Source organism: Delphinus delphis, chromosome 17, assembly GCF_949987515.2.
Source record: "Delphinus delphis chromosome 17, mDelDel1.2, whole genome shotgun sequence".
NCBI lineage: Eukaryota > Metazoa > Chordata > Mammalia > Artiodactyla > Delphinidae > Delphinus > Delphinus delphis.
In genome coordinates, this window is record NC_082699.1 from 28,214,011 (window position 1) to 28,238,972 (window position 24,962).

A 24,962-nucleotide genomic window follows, 5' to 3' on the forward strand; every position below is an offset into this window, starting at 1 on the left:
CCTTGTTCTATTTCTGAAACCAGCCACTTCTCCAAGGGGCTCGATTCCTTGTAAAGGGTAAAGGAGTTCAGAAATCAAATTCTGGGGGCCAGGTGTCCCATAGCAAGAGGTAGATGCAGATTTGTGGAGCCTGAAGCTAATATAATTTTGGAATTGTCTTTTTTTTTTTAAAGAAGAATACAAAATTACAAATATAAAATTAGGTATAGGGCCTTATAAGAAGTCCATAAGTGAGGAGCCATAAAGTTTGTTTTTTTGGTTCACTGGCATTGGGGTGTTACTGCTTTTAGCATCTTTCAGTGAACAGAATATTCAAATCTAGTACGACAATGTTCATTGTAGCTTTTGCCCTTTCATATTTGTATAAACCAGAGTGAAAATCATTGGTTCCAGCGGGTATCAATATATTTACTCATTGTTCTTTCTTAATATAAGAAGTATACACAAAAATGGTTTCACAATAACAACACTGATATTACTACCAAAATTAAATCTAGCAGTAAAGTTCAAGATTGTTTTGCAGTTCTTCTTAATATGTAATATACTTTATTAAGGATATATATAGCCAGAGTACTCTATTCAAAGCATATTTTTTTTTCTGTGTGGTTATATTATCACATTAATATACAGTTAAGTTCATTTGTTTCTGCCTAAATTAAATTTTAGTGTTTTTTAATCCTCTTTAATTTTTTTGAAAATATAAAACATTTATGATTAGAAAATTAAAAAGATAAACTGAGAAATCTCACTTTCATCCCTATAGACCCCATCCCCAACCATCCTCTATAAGGATCCATTTTTGTTAACTTGTGGTTTAAACTCCATAATTTTTTTGGAGAAAATCTGCAAATATGTATACAAATTCTTATTTCTCTTTTTTAAAATTATAAAAAATGTAGCATATTATATACACTCTTTTGCACCTTTGCTTTTTTTTTTCCTATTTTTTCCCACCAAATCTGTCCCAGAACTCATCCCATCTCTGTTCATGGAGATCTTCATTCTTTTCAAATCTTGATAGCAGCCCATTGTGTGGATGCGCTACAGATTATTTAACCAGTTTCTATAAATTGTTATTTGATTGTTTCTAATAGTTAGGTTGCTCTTTTGGAAAATTGGATAGACTACACAATACATTCAAACCACAGGAAATTGTGTACCCAAGCAGTAAAAGTAACAATTTGGGAAGGATTTGAAGCCACTAATTGGAACTTCTTTAACAGTTTTGGTCCATTAATTCATGTATTCATTCATTCAAGAACTATTCTTGAGCATTAGGAACTGACATTTACTTAGAGCATTATTCACCCTGATGTGCTAATCATCTGAGTTACTGAAAGTGGGTATACTAAGCTCCTTACAGAGAGGTTCCTTGGGTTTATAAAATATGAAACTTAATCTGAGACAAGGGCACCATGGGAAAATGGCTCATGGAATTCTGAGCTTTCGCGATCTCTTTCACTGCATTCATACAGTGCATACATGTATCCCCAACTATATCTATAGACTTAGTGGAGAATAAGGGTGCTTAGCTAAGTAACCCAGACTTAACTTTTCAAGATAACATTCTTAAATAAATTTAAGATACTTATATATGTCTTATGTATCTTACATGTATTTATATAGTTTATATACACCCATATATATGTGTGTGTATATAAATATATATGCATATTGTCTTCTGTGGTGAAAATGAATATAGATCAGACATTACTCTTAAAAGTTTGGTTCCTATTATATTCTTGGCATAAATGAACCCAGTTGTGCCACAGAATGTGGAATGTGGAAGCCTAGGCCTTCTTCTAGGTGCAAGAGAAGCATAAAGTTTATTGTGTTTAATGCTATATGAAGTGCAGCATTTCTTCTGTTTCATTCTAACCTCAATAAGAGCTATATAAGCAGAAGGAGCTACAGGCTCACTGTGGGGTATTTAGGTCAGGTCTAAAGAAGAATAGTTCAAATTGATCCTTATTTAGTGGTCCCTGAACAATGCAGTGGTTACCCAAAGAGGGACTCCCTGGGACTTGCAATTGCCACATTATGCAGCTGCGATGTGGATGGCAAGAGAAAATGAAAGATATTTTAACAGCCACTCTTAAGTCTTTTATGGAAGGCTCATGCCAATTAAGAAGCTCTTTGCATTAGTTTGTCTCTAAGTAACACTGCACAATTCAATTTGAAAGTTCACATAGACCTAACTCAAACCCTTACACGGCTGGAACAGTAATTATAATCCTGGCAGGTCACACAGTTTATTTTTCATTGGGAGCCCAGAACACCCACACGAGGACAGAAATTCAAGGCTCTGCAGTCAGTTCCGTCGTCCGTCTAGGGCAGCAAGCCTACCAAGCATCCCTGCAGGGTCAAAAGGGCAACAGAATTTCAGGGCCGAGGATCAATAACCAGGCTTGGGTCCCTCACTCCCCAAGCCACAGGCCCGCAGAGGGTGAGCGTTAGGGGAAGGGGGCAGCAAGAATGGACGGGTGGGGATCGGCTCCTCTTTAAGAGGGACCTCTAGGCTCCAAGTAGCTGCGTTGATCTGGGGCCGGTTACTTAGTTTTTAAGCCTCATTCCCTTGTTTCCTAACTATTGGGAACTTATAGTGTCTTCCTCAAAAGACTGTTGTGAGGATCTAAAGGGAAAATGCGGGTAAACGTCTTGGCTAAGACCCTGGCCTGTGGTAAGTCCTTAATAAATAGCAGCAGAATTCTTTTTGTGGCTCTTGTCATTGTCATTATTGCGCTGTATTGTCTTTGCAGTCGCCGCCACCACGACCATCCCCGCCCTCCTCACTTCTCCAGCCGGTTCCTCACCTCCCAGCCGGGCGGCTCCCGGCCTGGGTGGCTCATTCATTCCCTGGAGGGCCCGCTGGGCAACACTTGCCTCTCTAGGATGACCGATTCTCAGATGGCAGGAAAGCCCCTCTGGAAGCCCTTCTCTCTTTCTTTCCCTCCTCCCTCTCCATCTCCCCGCCTTCGTATCAAGCACTATGTCTTTCCCGAGTTCAAACAGTGAGAGGACTCGCACCACAGGACTCAGCCCCGCTCCGAGCGCCCCCCCACTCGCAGCACCTTCGTCCTCCCTTCTCGGGCGCCTTCCCTGCCCGCCACTTCCCCCTGGCGGACGAGGCCGAGAGCGCCCTGGCCCCGGGGTTCAAGGGCCCTCCCGGTCCTCCGCGGCCCCCGCCCTAAGCTGGGCCCCCGCCAGCCCCACGCAAGCTCGCTCGCCCGGCCCGCTCCCTCCTTCTGCTCGCTGCCCCGCCACTTCTTCTTCTGCCTGCCACCCCGAGGGACCATGGCGAGGTTCAGCTGGGGATACGGCGAGCACAATGGTGAGCGCCTTCCGCGGATGGGAGGGGTGAGGGAGGGGGCTCTGCGCCGGGGACGGCCGAGGGGGACCGCCCGCTTCCCGGAGTCCGCCGACCGCACTCTGCCAATCCACACTTGGCGAGAAACTTTTCGGTTTGTCTTTTGAATGAGCAGCGCTCCCCGGAGCCACACGCAGGAAGCGGAGGGAAGGCATAGTCCTGCGTGGACAGGGAAAGCGTCTCGGAGGCTGTTGATAGTGGGGGTGAGTTGACGTGCGTTAGCCCTGTCACGATACCCCAGACCCCGAAATCTTCAGATATGTCCCCTCGCCTTCATTTGAAAAGCCGAAAACTTTCTCTAGTAGTAACTACTTATCAATCAAAGGCACCGAGTTTAGAAATCTGAGGACATATTTCAATGAATCGAGGACAAGTTTGCTTTCAGTCTTCTAAGCTCATTATCTCTACGGGGAAACAAATCATGGAAAATATTTGAAAATATACTTAAGAAATTTTAATGACTTGAATTGCAACATTGAAGATTTACGTTGCCTTCTTGTCAATCAATGTACCGCAACTTTCTTAATAGCTACCTGTTAGCTATAAAATATTTCCATAGCAACTTGCAGTTGGTTGACTGGTACTGCTGGTTTTACCAAGATTTTAGGTTCTTTCTTAGAAATGAAGTTATATTTTAAGCTACGTCTGCAGTCTGCATGCTTTCTCCTTCCCCTTCTACACATCCTTTCAGAGACTGAGGAATTAACAAAGGATCATTGACATTGTAACACGTTGGTAAAAATGTGTTTATTGATGGAACCAACAGGAATAATAAGATGTATACTTTTCTTCTTGTATATCTTAAATTATCAAAAGTAAACCATTTTTCTTGTTTTTGTATTAAACTGAACTGATGATTTTCAAATAACCATTACTTGAAATGTTTGCAAAGTGACACCACGAAAGCCTTACAGTGAATCACTGTCAAAATTAGGTCTGAGAATAATGATAGTAATAATAATAATACTTTCTTGGATTAACATGCATATTATTCAGCAGTACTGTATAGTTAATTTTATAGAAAGCTTACTTTCACAAAGAAACAGAAAAGTTTCATTTCTAATTGTAGTCTTTTTGAGGCTATGACTAACTTGCCAGTTAAAAAATGGCAGCAGGTGAAAGAGTTTTAATAATGAAAGGTATAATTTAGGTGGATTTCTCTTTGAGACTGCAATTATAATCTTACATTTTGCTAATTTTCAATTTATGTTTGGGGAAAAAACCTACAAAACAAATTTCTTTTAATTTCCCTCTCTGCTGGAATAATTTCTGTTATTGTTATTTAATAGTCACTGGGTGTTAACAGTGCCCTCACTATGATTAGGAAGGAGAAGCGTATTTTCAATCAATGAGTATTGATTACTCTTTAATATGTTTGAAAATATTGGCTCCAATGAAGTGCATCTGAAATTTTAAAAATCCATCTTAGAAATATGTGAAGGAGGTTAAGAGGTACAAACTTCCAATTACAAAATAAATGAATCACGAAGATGAAATGTACAGCGTGGGGAATAAAGTTATGTAAACTTTTTACCTAAAGTAAAAAGTTATGTAATGTCTTTGTATTGTGACAGATGGTAAGTAGACTTATCATGGTGATCATTTTGAATTGTATAAAAATATTGAATCACTGTGTTGTGCACTAGGTACTAACATAGGTAAATTATGCTTCAAAAACAAACAAACAAACCTAGAGAAGAAGAGATCAGATTTATGATTACCAGAGTGGGTGGGAAGGGGGAATTGGATGAAAGTGGTCAAAAGGTACACACTTCCAGTTATAAAATAAATAAGTACTAGGGATTTAATGCACAACATGCTACATATAATAAACACGGCTGTATGTTATATATATAAGTTGTCAAGAGAGTAAATCCTAAGAGTTCTCATCACAGGGAAAAAATATTTTTTCTATTTCTTTGATTTTGTATCTATATGAGATGACTGATGTTAACTAAACTTATTGTGGTAATCATATCATGGGGTATGTAAGTCACATCATTAAGCTGTACACCTGAAACTTACATAGTGCTGTATATCAATTATATCTCAATAAAATTGGAGAAAACCTAAGAAAAAAATGAAAATTTGAAAACGTAAAAAAAAAATTCATCTTAGAAAAGCCATTAACAAGGAGTGATTTTGTATTTCGGCTAAGAATTGTAGGACCATTCCCTGCTTTTAGATTCAATAGCTTTCTGAGGACCACACCTTTAAGTAGATCAACTTTGGCAAAATCCTATTGGAAATGTGTTGTATCCTGACTGGGCAAGTTTTGTTGCTTGCCAGTTTAGACTGGCAAGAGCAGTGAATGAGCAGACAAAAGGAAACTTTAGCTGGGAATAGTAGCAGTGATAAAATGGAACATCAAGAAATGAGGCATTGGAAGTGGTTACCTTCACAAACAGCTTACAACTTCTTCCACAAACCTTTGACAGTTTTATTAGTTTAGTTTAGGAAATGTGACAATCACTGAAAACTACCTATCTCTATGGATATTCAGAAAGTTCCTGAATCAATGGAAGAACTTCTGTATATCTCTATAACTATGTTTAAATGGGTTTAACGTTGCACATAAAAGGCAAGGGAAAGGAACCTACCATTATGGTTAATAGATAATATTGACTAACGCAAAGTGCTATTATTTTTATCTTATTTTGTCTTGCCTCTGCTTTTAAAAATAGTTCTGGTTATAAAGGACTGGAAATAGGAGCATAAAGGAATTAAGAGGAGAAAGATGCTCTTTCCTGATTGGAAAAAAGTTAATATGACATATGTGTTGCATACTTGAAATCTGATTCTCATTAGGTTAACTCATACTTGTGGGCAGTGAAATAGAACATTTTTTTCACATGAAAAAAGGACGAGATTGTATACAAAAAGAGTGTTAGAAAGGTAAATGAAAGTACTTAGTAAATAAGGAAATGCAATGCCTTTTCTGTAATAAGATGTAACGAAGGACTTTTGATGTTCAAGTTGCTTTCAAGTCCAAAGTGTATGATTCATAAGAGAACAATTTCTAAGTTATGTGTGTGGTTATGTATTCATGCTATGACTTTTTTGTACCTGAAGCATATGTAAAGGAAAGAATTTATGCTTTCTCTTTTGCAAAGAAGAAGAGTAATAAGGAGCGTTAGATTTAGAGATTGAAGCTGTTGATAATTATGATATATTTGCATTTCTTGAAATTTCATTCTAAATCTTATCTTTAAAAAATATTTGTTGTTGTTAGTAACAAATGCTTAATTCATCGTCATGCTGTGTCATCTTAGTTAGTACTTCACTTTTAGAGAAAGCAAGTTAGTTGGTTAGTGGAGTAGGGAAAAGCTTAGTCAGCAGCCATGCTCTACAGACCTGGTGGAGGTGGTGTAAATTACAGGCAGAGTAGAGGAGGAAATAAGAACCTCTAACCTGTAAAGTCTGTAGACTGGCTTGGAGCTTACTTGAAGCTGCAACCTGGCTGTTGATTTTGAGAGGCAGAACTTGAATGAGTCTCCCAGAGAAGTGAGAGTATACAAGGGAATTGTCAGTTTATTGCTTCACCTCAATTTATCAAACATGTGTTCGATTTGGGAACTTGATGCGATTTTGACTTTGTGAATGAGGACCAGGATGCCAATTGTACCTTGTATTGGAATTCATGTAATATTGGCAAAACAACCCTGGAAGGACCTTCTGAAACACAGAAAGAGAGAAATAAATTGTTGCCTGACTCTACTGCAGAAAACCAACAATATTACATTTCCTGACATGGTGCAGTCATTTTATATGTGAAAAATTTACATATTTCCTTAGTTTGCCTGTTGCACATTCACAGGAAATTGAGCTGAGAACTGGGTGACATGTGAAGATACAGTGAGTGATAGAAGTGGGGAGAGCATTTTAAAGAACTACACCCTTTTTTGCTACACAGCTTTCTCAGCTCTGTTAGTTCTTTCAGCCCATAAACCTGACCTGTGGAGCTCTCACAGATCATTCTTGGAGCTGAGACTGAATCTCATTGTTTTCAACAATGAATTGTAGTGTTGCTTTTAGTTCAGTAGAAGGCATTTGTGAAGTACTTTTAACATGCTCTTTTGTCTACAAGGGTGAGTTTAATTCTGAAGATGAATTAAGGCAAACCAGGAAGTTTCCATACCTATAATAAAAGCAGTTGGTCTTGTAAAACAAAACAATTAGATGTTAAAGTGCTGAGGGTAAAGATCGTATTTTATTAATCTTTGTATTTTCTTCAATGTCAAGTACAGTGCATTGCACTCAACAAGTATTTGTTGAATGAAATAACTTATTCAGTCCTTTTCTTTTGGTCCTATATGTTAAAGGTCCTATTCATTGGAATGAATTTTTCCCTATTGCTGATGGAGATCAACAATCTCCAATTGAGATTAAAACCAAAGAAGTGAAATATGATTCTTCCCTCCGACCTCTTAGTATCAAGTACGACACAAGCTCAGCTAAAATCATCAGTAATAGTGGCCATTCCTTCAATGTTGACTTTGATGACACAGAGGACAAATCAGGTTGGCTTTTCTTTTTTTTCTTGGTTGGGGTGAGGAGCTTGGTTGATTGGATGGCACATTCTTATCTTTCATATTTGAACTACCTATGCACTGTGTGTCCCTTATTAGTACTTTGCTAGAACTTAGAGTAAAAGTTTTGTTTGATTAGTTCATGGAATAATGTCTTTCACACGGTGAATAAATAATAGACCAACCAAAAAAAAAACAACTAGTTTATTTGTTAATTTAAAAACTGAGTGAAGTAGAAAAGAGCATTTCCTTTTAAAATGAACATTTAATCCTTATTCAAGTGTACCTCCTGCCCAAAGAATAGATGATATCAAGTTTAAAAGTAAGATTAAAGAGAAGATCAGAGAGAATCATATTTTGGAACACTTTTTAAGGCTTCCGACAAATTATTTTTATCTTAAGTCTACTATTAGGATAATGCTGTATTTACTCTATTAATGAAAAATAAATTTTAAAAATCCTTAATTGGAAGAAAGTCTTCACTTATTCATTAAGCTCAGATTTAGTTTAGTAATAATATCTTGTGTTTATGTAGTGCTATATTGTTAGCAAAAATTATAAGCCCATTACATTTCTTCCTCATATTTGTTAAATTCATATATGTGATTCGCTTTCATCAGAGCAATTTAAAAGATGCATAAGGAAAGATGAACACATGGTACTTTTCAACTTTTGGGTGGGTGGAGAAGTAACCTCACTTTTTACATGTATTAAATTGTCTTTCCTTCAGACCCTCAGTTTTATGAATCTGTATTAATAGATATGGTTGATGTGATAGTACATTATAAAAGTAGTCCGAAGTTTCTAAGTACAAAGTTTATACCACCCATAATGGTAGTTTGATACTGTTTATGATCTCTCAAACAAAAAACTGAGGCTATCCTTTCCTACTTTTAGAATAAGAAATGATTAGATTGTACTTCATCTAAAACTTTCTCATAAAAAACCTTAGTCATAAAAAATTCTTACTTTAATTTGCTCAGTGATGATCCTGGTCTTCTCTCTCTCTCCCTCTCTTTCCCTCTCTCTTCCTCTCATTTTCCCTCTACTTTGGGTTAATCAGTGGAATTAGTTTGTCTGTGTTTCCAGATTTGACGCTGTGTCCGTGATGGGTAGTGTGTGCCCTCTCCCATAAGCAAAGGTCTCATTTCTATCTAGATCACAATGAAATTACCAGGGTTAATTGAAAATATCCATAAAGTACTTAGTATTCCTCTGAGACAGAAGCTACATATATATAGGTCATGAGTCTCATTCTTCTGTCTCAAGATAAATGAAGAGAATGTTTCATGGTAATTTGGGGGATTAAATTAATTAAAACATAGAAACCACCATGGCTAAAATAAATTGTTGCTGGTTTTTCTTTTTCTTTGGTACAAACTATAAAAAACACAAAGATACTTCTGTAACAAGCCATTTTAACTTGAGTAAAACAGTCTCCATTTTATAAAGAAGCCATTCTTACCAAGGTTAACTCTCAATCCCACCAGTCAAGAGACCACAGGTGTGAAACCTTCCTCATGGTCCTGGCAGGGCTTCTCTGGCTGGGCAGCTGCACAACCAGTGGTTAAGCTGTGGGGAGCCACTCCTCAAAATTTTAATAGTCCTTTAAAAAGCGACAGGTAGATGTGAAATTCACACAGGAAAAAATTCATTAGAGATAACTCTCCAATTGGCTGTAGCAGACAAGGGTGTTCTCCCCCTAGCTTCTGGTTTTTCGGAACACAGACAAGGTCCCCCCTCCCTAGGAATCACACCTGACTGGCCCCGTCACCCCTCCTGTGGCATCCCAGGCCTGTCCTCTTACAGAACTTCCCACATTGCATTGTGACTGCCAGTTGGTTCTTTCCACTCAGCTAAAGGCTCCCTGTGAGCAACAGCTGTGTCTTACTCATTTACCTAGCCTGGTGCCTGGCACACAGAGGGTACTCAATAAACGTATGTTTCAGTTAAAAGCATTTTTTTGGTATGATGTTTCTTGGAGGATATGGACAACACCATGGTATGGCATTAGGGTACAGAATGCATTAGTATATGTAGGTGAAGTCCTGATAGAATTACAAACCACCAGAAATCAATTAATATTTACCGTTTGACACCTAAATAGTTTGAACATTGGTGGATTATTCATAGTTTGAACATGTAATTTTTAAAGGCTGTGGTACTAATTTTTAAGTTTTAATAAATGAAATAGTTCCTGACATATAGTAAATACTCAATAACTACTAATAACTAGTAATAAAAATAATAATAAATAATAATGGTCTGTGTCCCTTCTGTGGATAAGATATGTTGTGCTGAAATTTTAAAAAGATGTCAAAAGGAAGGAAGATGCTTTCTTGCTAAGAAAGGCCTACTAAGAATGCTAGTAACTTGATGGATTCAGTGACTGTTCTTTAATTTTCATCTCTAAAAATTGTCAATTTCTCAGTTATAATCCTGTTATCTAGTTCTAGGTAACTGCCTGAAGTTAAACAAATGTACAAGATCTTAAATTATATATTAAAAAAGAAAAAAACAGAAAAAGATGGGGAGTAAGCATACCTTAGTTGTGTGATCCATGCCCCGCCCCGCCCTGAGCCAAGATATACAGGAAACTAAATTGGCAATCTGTGACAATGATGTATTATAAAACTTTATTATAATTATGTTTCCTTCTATAAGTTTCTTGAGGATAAGGATGGCCTTGCTCATTGTGTACTTAGTATTGAACACAGTTGCTGGCCCATTATAAGCTCTAAAGAATTGTTGAATGAATGAGTGATCAGAGAGTAACTTGGAGTGCACATGCTCAGAGCAAAGGAAGCCAGAAGCCAGACTAATGAAGACTGTCCTGGCTCTGAAAAGAATTCAAGCCCCAGTAGCTAGGACCATTCCTATCTTCATTCTCTCTCTCTCTCTCTCTCTCACTATAATCCTGGCAGATCTGTGCTCTTTGTTCTTTTCCTAGATTCCAAGCAAAATATAGATGTGCTGTTCATTTAGTTTTACTTCAGAGAACTCTTTACCATACAGTGATCAGTCCATGACTTTTATTAGATTCACAAGTCCTAAGACTATGTGCTTTAGTGATGCTCAGGTCACTTCAGTAGCATCCTTACAAACTGAAGTTTGTGGGGGAGTGTTTCTACAGGTGAGGTCTCTTTCTTACTTTATGTTAGTAACATTTATTGATCCGGGAACTGTCCTAGGCATTGGGTATACAAGAGAATGAGATCAATTCTGCCTTAAAGGAGTGTGTATCCTAGTGAGATAGACAGTAAATGCATGAACAGACAAGTGTTTTGCTTTCTAAATGAATTTTTTTCTGATTTTGTTTTGCCAGCCTTGCTTATCATTTTAGGCAGCTGACTACAGTGTAGTTTCAGAAAGTGAGTAGAGTAAGCAAATTACTAACAATTAAAAAAAAAGTTAAGTTCAATAGAGTAATGCATATGTTCCTAGTTGGTCTTTGCAGCATATAGCAAATGACAGATATCCTTTTACTAAGTTATTAAAATTTTCTCAGACTTTAAAATTAACTCTGGTTTCTTGATCTCTGTAGATCTCTTATATGAAAGTTTTATTTGGAATAGACTTTTTTTAAAATCTTAATGGAGGGATACGTGAAGTATTTTATATGTATATATATATATATGCTAAGTGTGATTTTGGAGCAATACTTACTAGTTTTCAAACATAAGATGGAAACAATATATATTTATTCATCTAGGTTGGAAAGTAAGATGAAGAATTTGACTCTTTAAAACATTAAATCATCCTCATTAAAAAATAATTTTTGTCACCATTATTCATTTTATATCATAGTTTAGCTGTTTAGTTGTTTTATTATAGACCATCTCAACGTTGGCGATTCACCTTGGTATTTTGACTCATTTTTTCCCACTCTGTGTTTCTTTGGTAGAGCACTGCTCCAGGAGAATGGTCTTCATGGTTAGACATTTGATCATAGTCCCAGGTTGGATATTTTAGTTAAAACACTCCAAGTCCAGATATGTAAAGAGTAAGGCAATCTCTGTTGCTTAACTAAGCAGAGCTGTGCTAATCTGGCTTTAAACCCTGGATTCAGAGCAGGCTTTCCAGAGATCAACCAGTACTCTTGGATGTTTCCCTAATAATGTGTGTGTTTCTTGGTATCACTTTCTTTCTCCTGAGCCAGCTTGTTTGCATCTTCTCTCAAAGTCAATTCCACATTGATCACTCAAGCTCTCTAAGCTGCTTTTTATCTGTGAAGGAATGACTTCAAGGTTCAGCTCAGGTCTTATTACGCAATAGCGAGGGGAAAAGAGACCCTAGAGCTGTTGATTTCTTTTTGTTTGGAATGCCACTGCATCCATGCTATATGGAGTCAGGGAAATGAGCCTTTTAAATTAATTTATCTGTGAATCATCTTTGAAACTGTTTGTTTAAATACAAATCAAATATTTTATTCATTCCTTCATCAAATATTTATTGTGCATCTCCTCTGTGATGGTTACTATGCTAGGTGATGGGATGGGTACAACAGAGACCCGAGCAGATGGTCTCTGCCCTCGTGAACATTGTTCCGTGGGAGAAGAAACAGTACAATTTTCTGTTTGTGACAGAGTGACAGAAGAGCAAGCCCTAGAGTCTGGTGTAAGTGGTTCTCCCTTCTCTTTTATTTTTCAGAGGGCTCTGAACATAGCTATTTTTATTTATTGTAAAGAAATCTGGATGCAAATGAATCTAAAGGAAGCCCCAACCATTCAACCTTACAAAAGATTTTATTATATACACTCCCATTTTTTTTCCTTAGGCAGTTTCAGGAATTGTAGAAGTTAAAGAACATCCAGTCCAATCTCTTAATTAAACAAACAATCACAAATATAGACAAGAAAGCTGAAGCCCATAGAGGCTTAAATGAGTTTTGAAAGGTGGCATAGTTTAGTAGCCAAGCTGGGACTATTCCCACATCTGCTGATTCCAACTACTATACCAACTCTTAATTACTGATGTTCAACTTCAGCCGAGTCAAACCAAGTAAGGGAGAAATGAATTCAGTTGTACTGGTCAATACAGATGGCAGTCTGGATCATTCTTTCTCCTACAGTATAGCTCAAAGAGGAGTGTGCCTTAGTCAAATGTATTATCTTGTCTTTTTTGTTGTTGTTGTTTGTAGAAAACTGCATGTGATACCTCTTAACATCTTTTGCTTCTTATATAAGGTGCATCATTCTTGACAAATTTTGAGATATATATATATATATTCTGAAGAGGAGGGTAATTTAAATCAAACTATTGTTTAAGGCTGCACCATACCAATCCATCACTTAATCCTGTTGGAATGTCAGTGAGAGATTAGCAGTGCTTTTGATGTAATCAGCATGCGATGCTTCCACATCTTCACATATCCTTTAAAACATGCTCAATAAAGATTAATTGGGAGGAGACAGTTTAGGACTATGTTTTCTACTAAAAAGCTTTTCTGTGTACTTAATATATGATTCTATTCCCACGGTTTTAGAGATCATATGTGTTGAGGCAAAGTACTAAAATATACTCTGCCAAAGTGACAAAGATTTGATGGATTATTTTAAAAGTGTTAATTTTGTCCTGTATTTCATGTTTCCCCAAGAAGATAGAATTCAAGTATAAAAGACATGCTTACTTTGCCAGTTTTTGTAGTAATCATAACAGCAATAAAATAGTAATAATAGCTAACGTGTCCAGCATGCTGACTTTCTGCCAGGCAGTGATAAGTACTTTGTGTTCAATTTTTCTTCTGTTTTTACAACAGCATCAGGAGGAGGTAACATTACTCTCTGGAGGTTATAGACAGGAGAGCTGAGGTTTCAAAGTTAAAGGATTTGTGCAAGATGACACAGTTAGTAAATAAGGTGTGAGCCCCAGGACTCCTAACGCTGAAGCCTGTTCTCTGACCATATTGCTAGGCTGCTCTACCGTGTTCAAGATGGAGCTCTTAGCACATCACATTTTTATTTAGAGAGACTGACATTCTCCATTAAACAGAGCAATTCTTTACCTCTACAAACTCCCAGTTTCTGCTACTTTTAACCAGTGTGTCTGTTTTGATTTACAAGATATTCCATAAAAACCTGTATTGTGGACTCTTTAACCTTTTAAAATGTTTGTTTTTACTCCTCATATACTTAAAAGTTGTATTCCTGTCAGCCATCTGAATGACATTTATAAAAAATTCCTTGAAGGACATGGAGATGTTGAGTGATCCAGGGAGATGCTGTGGGTTGTGACAGGATGTGTAATTTTTTTTTTTTCTTGCTGACAATTTAAAATGTATTGATGTTTAGTTCTGCGTGGGGGTCCTCTCACCGGAAGCTACAGGTTACGACAGTTTCACCTTCACTGGGGGTCCACCGATGATCACGGCTCTGAACACGTGGTGGACGGCGTGAGATATGCCGCAGAGGTGAGCCCTCAGACTTGTATTCATCATTCAGAGTTTTTCTATGTGATGGGATTTTGGGGACACAGAAGACAACTCTCCTTATGCCAGATTAGGTATCGCAGTGGCTGAAATCACTCTATTCTGTCAGCATGAGAGTTTATCAACATGAGAGCCACACGTTTGGCCCTTCTGAGTCTTAGAGATTAAGGTTTTTGTGCCATTTTAGAAATGAATAAACTGGAGACTTAGAGAGACTAAGTAACTTATCCAGCTAGGAAGCAGTTGAGATGGCTTGAAACCCAGGTCTGTCCAATACCAATTACAAACTCTGTTGTATTTCCTGAAAAACCAGTGAGAAGGGAGAGAAAGAAACATTTGGTTTAGGCCCAACTGTGTACACATTTGGTCCAGACACAAATATATACTAAGATCACGTGAAGTCCGTATAATAGAGTTAATAGTAAGTGGCCAAGTTCCTCGTAGGGAAAAAAAGTAAAGTCACAAACCCTCCTAAACTCTACATTACCTCTACAACCCCAGGTATTAAAATGGAGTCTCTGTTAATTATTCAGGTCGTTGGTAAAGCAGAATAGGATGAAGTGTTCATTGACTTGTTTTTTTTCCATTGGGGAGTGAACTTCTTTTCCTTATAATCATATTCATTAATAATATTCTACTTTTTCTAATCCTCTGGTTAAAGGACAAAGCATAATATACTTCAAGCTTTAAAACAGTTAAATATTGGGCTTCCCTGGCGCAGTGGTTGAGAGTCTGCCTGCCGATGCAAGGGATATGGTGTGGAGCGGCTGGGCCGTGAGCCATGGCCGTGAGCCATGGCCTCTGAGCCTGCGCGTCCGGAGCCTGTGCTCCGCAACGGGAGAGGCCACAACAGTGATAGGCCCGCGTACCGCCAAAAAAAAAAACAAAACAAAAAAAACCAGTTAAATATTGCTAACACACAGCTTTATCATGAGATGAAAGTGAATTATTGTGTGACTCAACCAAAGCTACTTATGTGAAAATATATAATGTGGCTTGTGAGTCGCCTAGGCAAGACAGAGCAAATGTTACCAGGCAAGTACAGTTTTTCTTCATTTTTCTTGTGATTACTGACTTGTGGAGTTGAGACACTCTTTTATAGCCCTGCTGTTCAGAGAGATTCAGCAAACAGACTTCTTTCCAGTTTTATTTTTCTGTTGACTTATACATCTGCTCTCTGAGACTATCAACCAAAACGTCCTTTTTGCCTACTAAAACACTTTTGCTTGAGGCCAAGTGCTTAGGGTATGGGACCTGCTCTTTCCTTGGGGTGGAGGAATAAAATCTACATCCAAAGTGGACAAAAGATGCCAAGAATGTACAAAGCAGAACTCCTGAATCTGTACAGTGTCTCAGTTTATATCACCTACTGAATAGTTTTCATGTTTGCTTTCTAAAGTTTCGTGTTCTAAATTTGACATGTTCTAACTTTCAAAAGCTTTGTGCAGATTAAGAGCTGGCTTTGGATCACTGAACTGTAATTTTCCTAAGCCGCTTAGGAAAATTGGTCACATTGCTTTATGTTTACACCTTCTAACTTCATAAACTTCAAAGTATACTCTCAGAGAGGTTGACTCTGAGTTGGCAAGTGGTTTCCTGGAAAGGGCCCTCATATATCCTGAAATTAGTCAGAGGCTCAGAGTCCTTACTTGCAGAGCAAGGGCCATCTTTGTAGGTTTTCCTTCTTGAAGAAGATGAAGCTTTGACTGGAATTTCACACTGTTCTTTAATGTATGTTTAAGGCTATTTATTTCATTTGTTCATGCATGCATGCATTCATTCATTCTTTTAAGAATTCATTGAGATCCTATCATGTCCCCCATCTTGGCCCAACTTACTCGTGCTCATCCTGAAGGGAGTGCTGGGAAGGAGGAGGGATGGGTCAGGAAACACTTCCTCATGGAAAAGGCTTTACCCAAACCTGAAGCAGGAGCAGGAGTGAGCCAGGCAAAGGGGAGAGCGCCTGCATAGACTCATGTGTGAGTACTGGGGCTGGGGAAGAGTATAACATATTATCACATATTTGAAGAACAGAATGGCCAGTGTGATTAGAGCATGAAGTAAAAAGGGGAGAGTTGTCAGGGGTAAAGTTGGGAGGCTAGAGGCATCTCATCTTATTAAGGTAAGTCACGTGAGTATTGCGAACTTTATTCTTAGTGCAACAAGAAGCCACTTATTGGCTTTGAATCAGGAAGTGATCATATACGTGTTTTAAAAATATCATTCAAACTATAGTTTGAGAATAAATTGGGTTGAAGCAGGAGTGGATAAAGGGAACCAGTCAGGAGGCTTTCGGGAATTTTCCAGGTAATAGGACATAGTGCAGCTGGAGGGCTGGCTGGCTGGAAGTGCCACTTCAGTGGGGTGATTGGTGATTACTTGGGGTTGAGGGTGAGGGAGGGAAGGAGTCAGTGTTTCTGGCTTGAGATAGGAATGTAACTGGAAGAAGAGGAAGTCTGGGTCAGACCTCAGGGTTGGTGGGTGTTCAAGGTCGACAATAAACAAATAAATAAATTGGATGTGGTAAGTTCTTTGATAGGAACAATACCACATGATCTGGTAGAGTAACTGGGTGCTTAAGAAAGGCCTCTTTGAGATGATCAGTGAATTGAGACTGAATGACCAGAAGAAGCCACTCTGAGGAAATCTAGGGAGATCTTTCTGGTAAGTGGGAACAACAGGTCCAGGTGCTCTCAGGAAGAAATGAGGTTGGCATGTTCTAGAAGACAAAGACATTGGCTTCCAGGATTGGAGTTAATGAGAGAGGAGATATTATTAGCCATGTTCCAGAGAGGCCTGCAGGGGCCATACCAAGTTGGTCTTTGGGGGGCTTGGTGAGCAGTTTGGAGTTTATCTTCATGTAGCAGGACAAAGACAATGGAGGGTTTCGAGCAGGGCAATGGCATGCTCTGCTTTATATTTTATAAAATATAGCTAGCTGCTCCGTGGCTAAGAGTTTGGGCAAACATTGAAGAAGCAGGGAGACAAACTAGAAGGCTATGAACGTGTTCACATGAGCGATGATGGTGATTTGTACTATGGGGTGGTGGAGATGAAGAGAGCTAGACGAATCCATATGTTTGGGGGGTAAAATCCATGGGATTTGCCAAGGAGAAGGATGTCAATATTGAAGGAAGGAAAAAGAGGAATCTAGAAGCACTCTTAAGATTTTGGCTTGAGCAACCATGAGAATGGTTGTGCTATTTGCTGAGATGGGAAAGTCTAGGGAGGAGCAGGCTGCAGACAGGAATGAACTGTTTGGACATGTTAAGTTGGAGAGACAACTATAGATATTCTAGTCTCGTGTTCAAATAGGCTACTGGATACAAACCTGGAGTTTAAAGAAAAGGTCAGGGTGGGAGATGGAGGTATTTGGGAGTCATTTGCGTTGGGTTTCAGGTTCAAAAGGATCCCTTTGTGCTTGGCTATCATAAGTGATTCCTAGGGGTTGTTTAGTTTTTCCAGCTACTTTTGTACCTAACTTCAGGACTATCATCAAGTTGTGTCCTCTTAAAAAATAAAAATATGGGGCTTCCCTGGTGGCGCAGTGGTTGAGAGTCCGCCTGCCGATGCAGGGGACACGGTTCGTGTCCCGGTCCGGGAAGATCCTACATGCCGCGGAGCGGCTGGGCCCATGAGCCATGGCCGCTGAGCCTGCGCGTCCGGAGCCTGTGCTCCGCTACGTGAGAGGCCACAACAGTGAGAGGCCCGCGTACCACAAAAAGAAAACAAAACAAAAACAAACACAAAAATCCCCACCCACATTTAAAGCTGTAACCTATAAAAATTTAATTTGGAGCCTAATCTAATGATTTGTGACATTACAGATATTAAAGTAATCTAAATCATGAAAGACTTTATCCCGAGAGTCACCTATCTACAAAAAGTAGGCTAATAGTTCACTGCATATTTGGAACTTTATCTGATTACAATTTATGCCAAATACATAATGAGTGTATTAAATATGTAGTTGATAGTAAAATTACAATTTCAACATTAATGAGCACATTATATGAAGCAATAGTATGCAATTTAAAAATATTAAAGTTGAAAAATACTATTATTTAGAAATTGCTTTCCAATAGGGAAGAATCTTATTTCCCCTTTTTTTTTTTTTTTTTTTTTGCAGTACGCGGGCCTCTCACTGCCGTGGCCTCTCCCGTTGCGGAGCACGGGCTCCGGACCCGCAGGCTCAGTGGCCATGGCTCACGGGCCCAGCCGCTCCACGGCATGTGGGATCTTCCCGGACCGGGGCACGAACCCGTGTCCCCTGCATCAGCAGGCGGACTCCCAACCACTGCGCCACCAGGGAAGCCCTTATTTCCATTTTTGCAGTGGCTACTATAACTTCTTGTCATTCAGTTCAAATCACTGTGGCTGTCACTGTTAGAAAATGTGAGTTTGTTTGAGTTTTAGTTCAAATACAAATGCTAATAAAGCTGATATCAGTGGCTCTGAAGATACTGCTGCCAGTTAAGCAAAGTGTGTGGCAGAGAGAAGGACTTGTTTAAAAAAACAAAACATTTTTCTTGTTTTAGTCTCCTATAATATTTCAAACAATTGTTGTTTTTAACCAGTGGAAGGATATACAGATAGATTCATGTCTCTTTAGTTACACATTCATTTTCTAATCCGTTGGAGTTGTGAACATAAAGAGGGCATTTCACATCTTTCTATCTCTTTGGTGTCATCTCTTACAAAGTGAACTATGTTGGCAAGGAGCCACTTAAAACAACTTCAGCATACTTTCCTACCTCTCCCTTACAGTGGAACATCATCTGTCTCATGTGAGCCACATGAATTTTGTTTCGTCATCCAATGTTTTCAGGCTTTGTGCCTCTCCCAGCTATCTGACATCAACATAGACCATGGCACCAGAAGAATCTGCTTCTGTATTTTCCATCTAGATATGCCACAGTCTTCCTTGATTGTTTGTTAATGGTGCACTATTTTATAGTTTTATAGTTCCCAGTTTATGGTAACTCTTATTTATCTAGAAAGCCTCCCATATTAGTTGCCTGTGAGATGTGAAGTTATATTTAAAGGAAGGGGTAAAAATATTCATTTGAATATACTACATTCTCTCTGTTACAGCCAGAAAGCTGATTTGTGCATGAAACCCTTCATAAATAAGTGTTTCCTCCCCGAGGTGCCAAAAGGACTCATTTGAAAGAGATCTTATCTGAAGTCCATCCTTCCTGGAGGGTCCTTGGACAACATGGCTGAGTCATGATCTTGGCCAAGTCATTTGGGTGCCTGCATTGCCCTCTGGATTCTATCTCAGTTTGTCCTTCCCTTAACCAGGAATGAAGACCCTCTAAGAGTGGTCTTCTGCCTTACTGTCATTCTACAACCCTTCACGCTTGTTTGTGAGTCTGGAATACTGCATTGTTTACTATTGTAGGACATTTAGGACACCTTTGGAAGTTGTGAAGTGGGTGAAGCCTGTTTTCTAGAGTTCCAACTCCTTGTCCAACTCCAACTCCTTGTCTCTTTCTTCTTTCCACCCCCCCCATCAGTAGCACCAGTTGCCTCTCATTTTCTTCCTCAGATGCCTCTGTTTACAAGACCCTGAAGCCTCTTTTTCCCTCTTAAAACTTGCTCTCAACAGAGGATCTGAACATATTCTTAGAAGTTAGAAAATGTGTAAATACCGCTAAAAATAATTACCCCTAAGGAGAATTTGCATTTTCAAGCCATAAAAAGTCTTAAATTGCAGTGATGAACATCTGACTGGCAGTTTCAGGAACAACTGGCACTGTTCTCAGCAGCAGGATTGTCCCCAAATACCTACTGTGTGGAGTTTGACTTCTCCACTTGCCTATGACCCTGCGCTCGTGCGTTGGACTCAGCCACCAGCTGGGGTCTAATTGAAGGCTGCACAGTTGCAGTCCCATCTGTGGACATGGGGGAGCCCTGAGTCACTTGGGAGCAATTGTTGGAGATTGTTAGGGCTAGAGAGGCTTGACAGGATGCTCCAGAGCCTTCTAGTGATGTGGACTTCAGCACAGTACACCACAGACCAAAGTGACATGGTCCTTCACCTGTGTACTTTAGTTTTTAGACAAAAGTAAAGAGGAGGATTCTGGACATTATACATATAAGTGCACAACACCAGAAGATCTATATAAATGTTTTATTTGTATTTATGTTTTTAAGGGTGTTTAAAAAAAAACATTTGAATTATGTTGCGTTCCTCCCTTTCAGCTCCACGTTGTTCACTGGAATTCAGACAAATACCCCAGCTTTGTTGAGGCAGCTCATGAGCCAGATGGACTAGCTGTCTTGGGCGTATTTTTACAGGTGAGAATCACTAATTTCATTTTGAATAACTAGTCAGCCATGTTGGATAAAGAGTTTCAATCATGGGGTAGACGGTCTACCATTTTTTAATAGTAAACTAGTTCTAGGTTTAATGTTTTCCCTTTGAAGTGAATTTTAACGTTTTGTATATTATTTTATGGTTCATCTAAGGGCCCAGAACTACCCTAGGAACATTGTCTTATGAAACGTCTCATTGTCCATTGATCATTTTTTTGTGAATAGCAAACGCAGATGCAGCAACAATAGTAGCAGAAGTAACAACTGAGATCTTGAGAAGAAAATCTTTATAATAGGCTCTTCCTGACTGCTCAATATTTGGAGATACAGGATAGGGTAAAATTCAAGTTCCTCATTCTTTTTTTTTTTTGGCGGTACGAAGGCCTCTCACTGTTGTGGCCTCTCCCGTTGCGGAGCACAGCCTCCGGATGCACAAGCTCAGCGGCCATGGCTCACGGGCCCAGCCGCTCCGTGGCATGTGGGATCTTCCTGGACTGGGGCACGAACCTGTGTCCCCTGCATCGGCAGGCAGACTCTCAACCACTGCACCACCAGGGAAGCCCAAGTTCCTGATTCTTGAAGCACTAGTTTGACCACAATAGTATTTTGTCCCAAACACACTGACCATTTTAAAAGATTCTGTTGTAGTTTCCTTTGTCTGATATCCACAGGAGGTATCACTGTCATAATACCTGTGGGTGGGCTGTGCCGCTCAACTCCCACTGCGACCACATTCCTTAGGGTGTGCACTTTTGATATGCCCCTGACTTGCGTGATGTTGATGTTGTAAATCGTTGCACTGGGACAGGGGGAAGCATGGGGCAGAGCAGAGACTGGCATGCATAGCAGCAGCTCCTTTTTTCGGTCCTCAAGTCTGGTGGTGGCCGTGAGATCCAAGTGGGGCAAGGCATTATACTTGAATCCCAAGGACTTAAAACCTTCAGAGAGATTCAGGACACCCCAAATAAATGAAAAGAAGTATATATATTTTTCTGAAGGATTCTCCTCATGATGATACATTCCGTTGATTCAGGACCTCAAGTCATTTTAAGCTGAAAGTGGGAGATGTTTTCCTCTAATGTTTTGATTGTCACCCATAGTTGGTTTGGATCTAGGGTCTGAAAGTCACATCTGGTTTAATAGTGCAGGTGTTATGTAAGAGTTTCCTAAGCAAAGTTTCTCTCGAGAGAATCTGTACCCTGAACATTCATAAAGCTGACAAATAAGAAGCTGTTACTGCTAGTTTTGGAATCGAAGTTATAGTTCAGCCAAGGAGCCCTGTAATATTATCTTGTTGTTTCGATTTTTCTGGCGTGATAAGGCTGGCAGGTGAAAGAGAGCCTCACTATAGAACAATCACTGTTTGTTTGTTCTGGGCTGGCTTAGGTTTTTTTTTTTTTTTTAAAAAAAAGAATTTAAAAATAGTGACTGAAATGGAGTGATGCAGACCTGATGTGCTACAGTAACCATTTCTTCTGAAATGTTGTGTTTTCAGATTGGTGAGCATAATCCCCAACTTCAAAAGATTACCGATATTTTGCATTCCATTAAAGAAAAGGTAAAATTAATTTCTATTTACTAGTGACTAATATATTCCTTGGTTTCTCCTGAATTCTCTTATCTTCTTTTAAAAATTTAGACTTTGACATAGCATATGCTGCTGGCTTGGAAGCAGGTTTGGAACATACTTGACCAATAGAACAGAAGTAGTTTATTACCACTTATCTCTTGAAAATTATGAAGGGGTCTTAAGTTATCTAAAACAATCACTAATGCATCTATTTTTGCATAATTAGTTTCTTTTGTTGGAGTTTTGCAGCGTAAGCCTTTAGTGGCAACACATTTTAAAGACCACTTACATTAAAAAGTAAATCTTGAGCTTCTTAAATAAATCTAGGTGATGCGCTACTTCATCTTAAATTTTTAGATTAAGGCAGATTCTTTTTTTTTAAGATATGAAAAGCAGATACTAAATAATTCCATGAATTACAGAATTCCAGTGAAATAATATTTCAATGGATGTATGTTTTTTTGAGTTCTGTGTAAAGCTTTCCCATTGTAATTTATGGGAATTCTCTTTTCTTCCTCAGGGTAAACAAACTCGATTCACAAATTTTGACCCATTATCTCTGCTTCCTCCACGCTGGGATTATTGGACATATCCTGGTTCCCTTACAGTCCCACCTCTTCTAGAGAGCGTCACATGGATCGTTTTAAAACAACCTATAAACATCAGCTCTCAACAGGTATATCGCTTTTTCCACATTGATCCTGATTCACTAGAGGAAACTGGGCTTAATCTTGTGTGTGTGTGTGTGTGTGTGTGTGTTTTCAAACCCTGCCCTCATTTCTGCTGTTGTGAAGCCTGAAATTAAGGCTTTACCTTTCTCTTCATTAGTCAGATGGGTGGTTGGACCAGATGAGATTTATGTCCCTTTCTTATTTGACCTTCTATGATTAGATGATTTCTTTCCCATTTCCTAGAAATGCAATGTGCAAACAGGCACGGGTGGAAGTGAAGTGCCACTTTAAGGGCTATACTTGTTTGTTTTTATTTTCTTTTGTGTGGTCTGAGATATTAACAGTCTGGGATACAAATGGGAAAATCAGGAGAGAAGCTTATCTCAAAAGGTGATAGTCTCCTTTTTGACCTCAGTCCCTGGACCTGCCTCTCCTACAGATCTCACATTTAGAAAGGGAACGGTGAGAACAGCCTTGGGCATAGCACCCTAAGAAATATGTGTACTTGTTAAATTTAAGAAGTCCATCTGATCTTTTGGCTTTTATCGACAAAACTGTTGTGAAGCTGCCTGAGGGGCTTTAAGCATTTGCTAAGAGGCTGTGGGTGCCTGCCTGTACTCCTCTTGTGAGGACATTTCCTCACTGGTTCTTCTGATAAATGCTTATAGAGCCCCCATAGTCAGTCGGTCAGTCAGTCTCGGAATGTCTTTGATGACTCTGGCCAGAGCTGTGAACCCACCCTGTGACTGACGAATCTGCCAGGTGGATGCTCTGTGCTCTGGGATGCTATACCTAACGGGTTTTGTTTTGTTTTCTGTTTCAAATTATATGCTGCAAAATCTTAGTAAGAACATAACCTAGTAATTTTTGCATCTAATAAAGTACTCCTGTCCTGGGCTGGCCCACCTGCCTAGTGGATTATATCTTTCGTCCAATCAAAGACTAGAGCTGTTTCACCTTTACAAAGGTCATATCAGGTAACTTTTCCCCTTGGGGTGTTGAACATATCCAACTTCTGTCGACCTTGTCTTTAGAATGAAAGCCAAATAATAATCTGGGGCATACGTATTAAAACACTTTATAAAAGTCTGGGTAGAAATCCAGAGCTTGACTGACACGGAAATTCCTGTGAATTTTTTCCATCATAAATAAGGTGAGTTGCATCATGAGAAAAATGACCTGTCACAGATTCAGTGGCTTTATTAATGGGGTTCATTTTCCTCCCCTTCACGTGCTAAACTGTTTACTTTTACATTCTTTTATTAAATTTGAATAGGTTAATAGTGAGAGTTAATACATTATAACATCAAGTTAGTAATATTAAGGGAATCATGTTTTCCCTTATATTTCAAGAATTTCTTTATTCCTTAAAGCTGGTTGGAAAATAAGTTTTTTCAATCCACCTGTGATTTGGAAAACAATATATATCAAAATATATATTTAGTTACTTAAAATACATAAAGTTAACCGAATCAAAAATAACCCCCTGCAAGTTTAGGAATGACTGACTGCCTAGCTGTGAATTCACTACTGTATCTTATTTGAAGCTCAATTCATTAATGTTAATTATTAATGTGGTTTTTATGTAGTTAGAGTTTATAAAATAATAGCTGTATTTTAGAGCTTTAGTGTGAGTGGTAATTCACTTTGAGGCATTCACTTAAATCTACTGTAGCAGGAACACTTTCAGACATTTTATTTTTAACCAGATTGAAATGATTATCTGAGTAATAATCCCAATTATTATGATGATTATAATATCTTAATAATCCAAATTATCATGATGATTATAATATCGTAATAATCCAAATTATTATGGTGATTTTAAGATTTAAAGAATGAAGCAAAAGATATTTTAAGAGTCAAATCCCATTTGAACCATGAGAAGAACATCAGAAAATGCCCAGTTGAGAGACATTCTCAATATACCTGATCAGTAGTCCTCAAAACTGTCAAGGTCATCAAAAACAAGGTAAGTCTGAGAAATTGTCATAATCACGAAATGCTCAAGGAGACAAGACAACTAAATATGATGCCATTTCCTGATAGGATCCTGGAACAGAAAAAGATGTTAGGT

The 24,962-nt window shown here is 38.7% G+C and overlaps 1 protein-coding gene across 1 annotated transcript in view; it reads left to right on the forward strand.

The window, feature by feature from the left end:
• The first annotated feature begins 3,230 nt into the window (after window positions 1-3,230).
• Window positions 3,231-24,962, forward strand: part of CA13 (carbonic anhydrase 13) — a 31,782-nt gene continuing 10,050 nt past the window's right edge. The window contains exons 1-6 of the mRNA XM_060035194.1: window positions 3,231-3,331; window positions 7,690-7,887; window positions 14,187-14,305; window positions 20,531-20,626; window positions 22,140-22,202; window positions 22,735-22,890. Of these exons, the coding sequence (XP_059891177.1) occupies window positions 3,295-3,331; window positions 7,690-7,887; window positions 14,187-14,305; window positions 20,531-20,626; window positions 22,140-22,202; window positions 22,735-22,890 (669 nt within the window). The 5' untranslated portion in view covers window positions 3,231-3,294. The remainder of the gene's footprint in view (window positions 3,332-7,689; window positions 7,888-14,186; window positions 14,306-20,530; window positions 20,627-22,139; window positions 22,203-22,734; window positions 22,891-24,962) is intronic.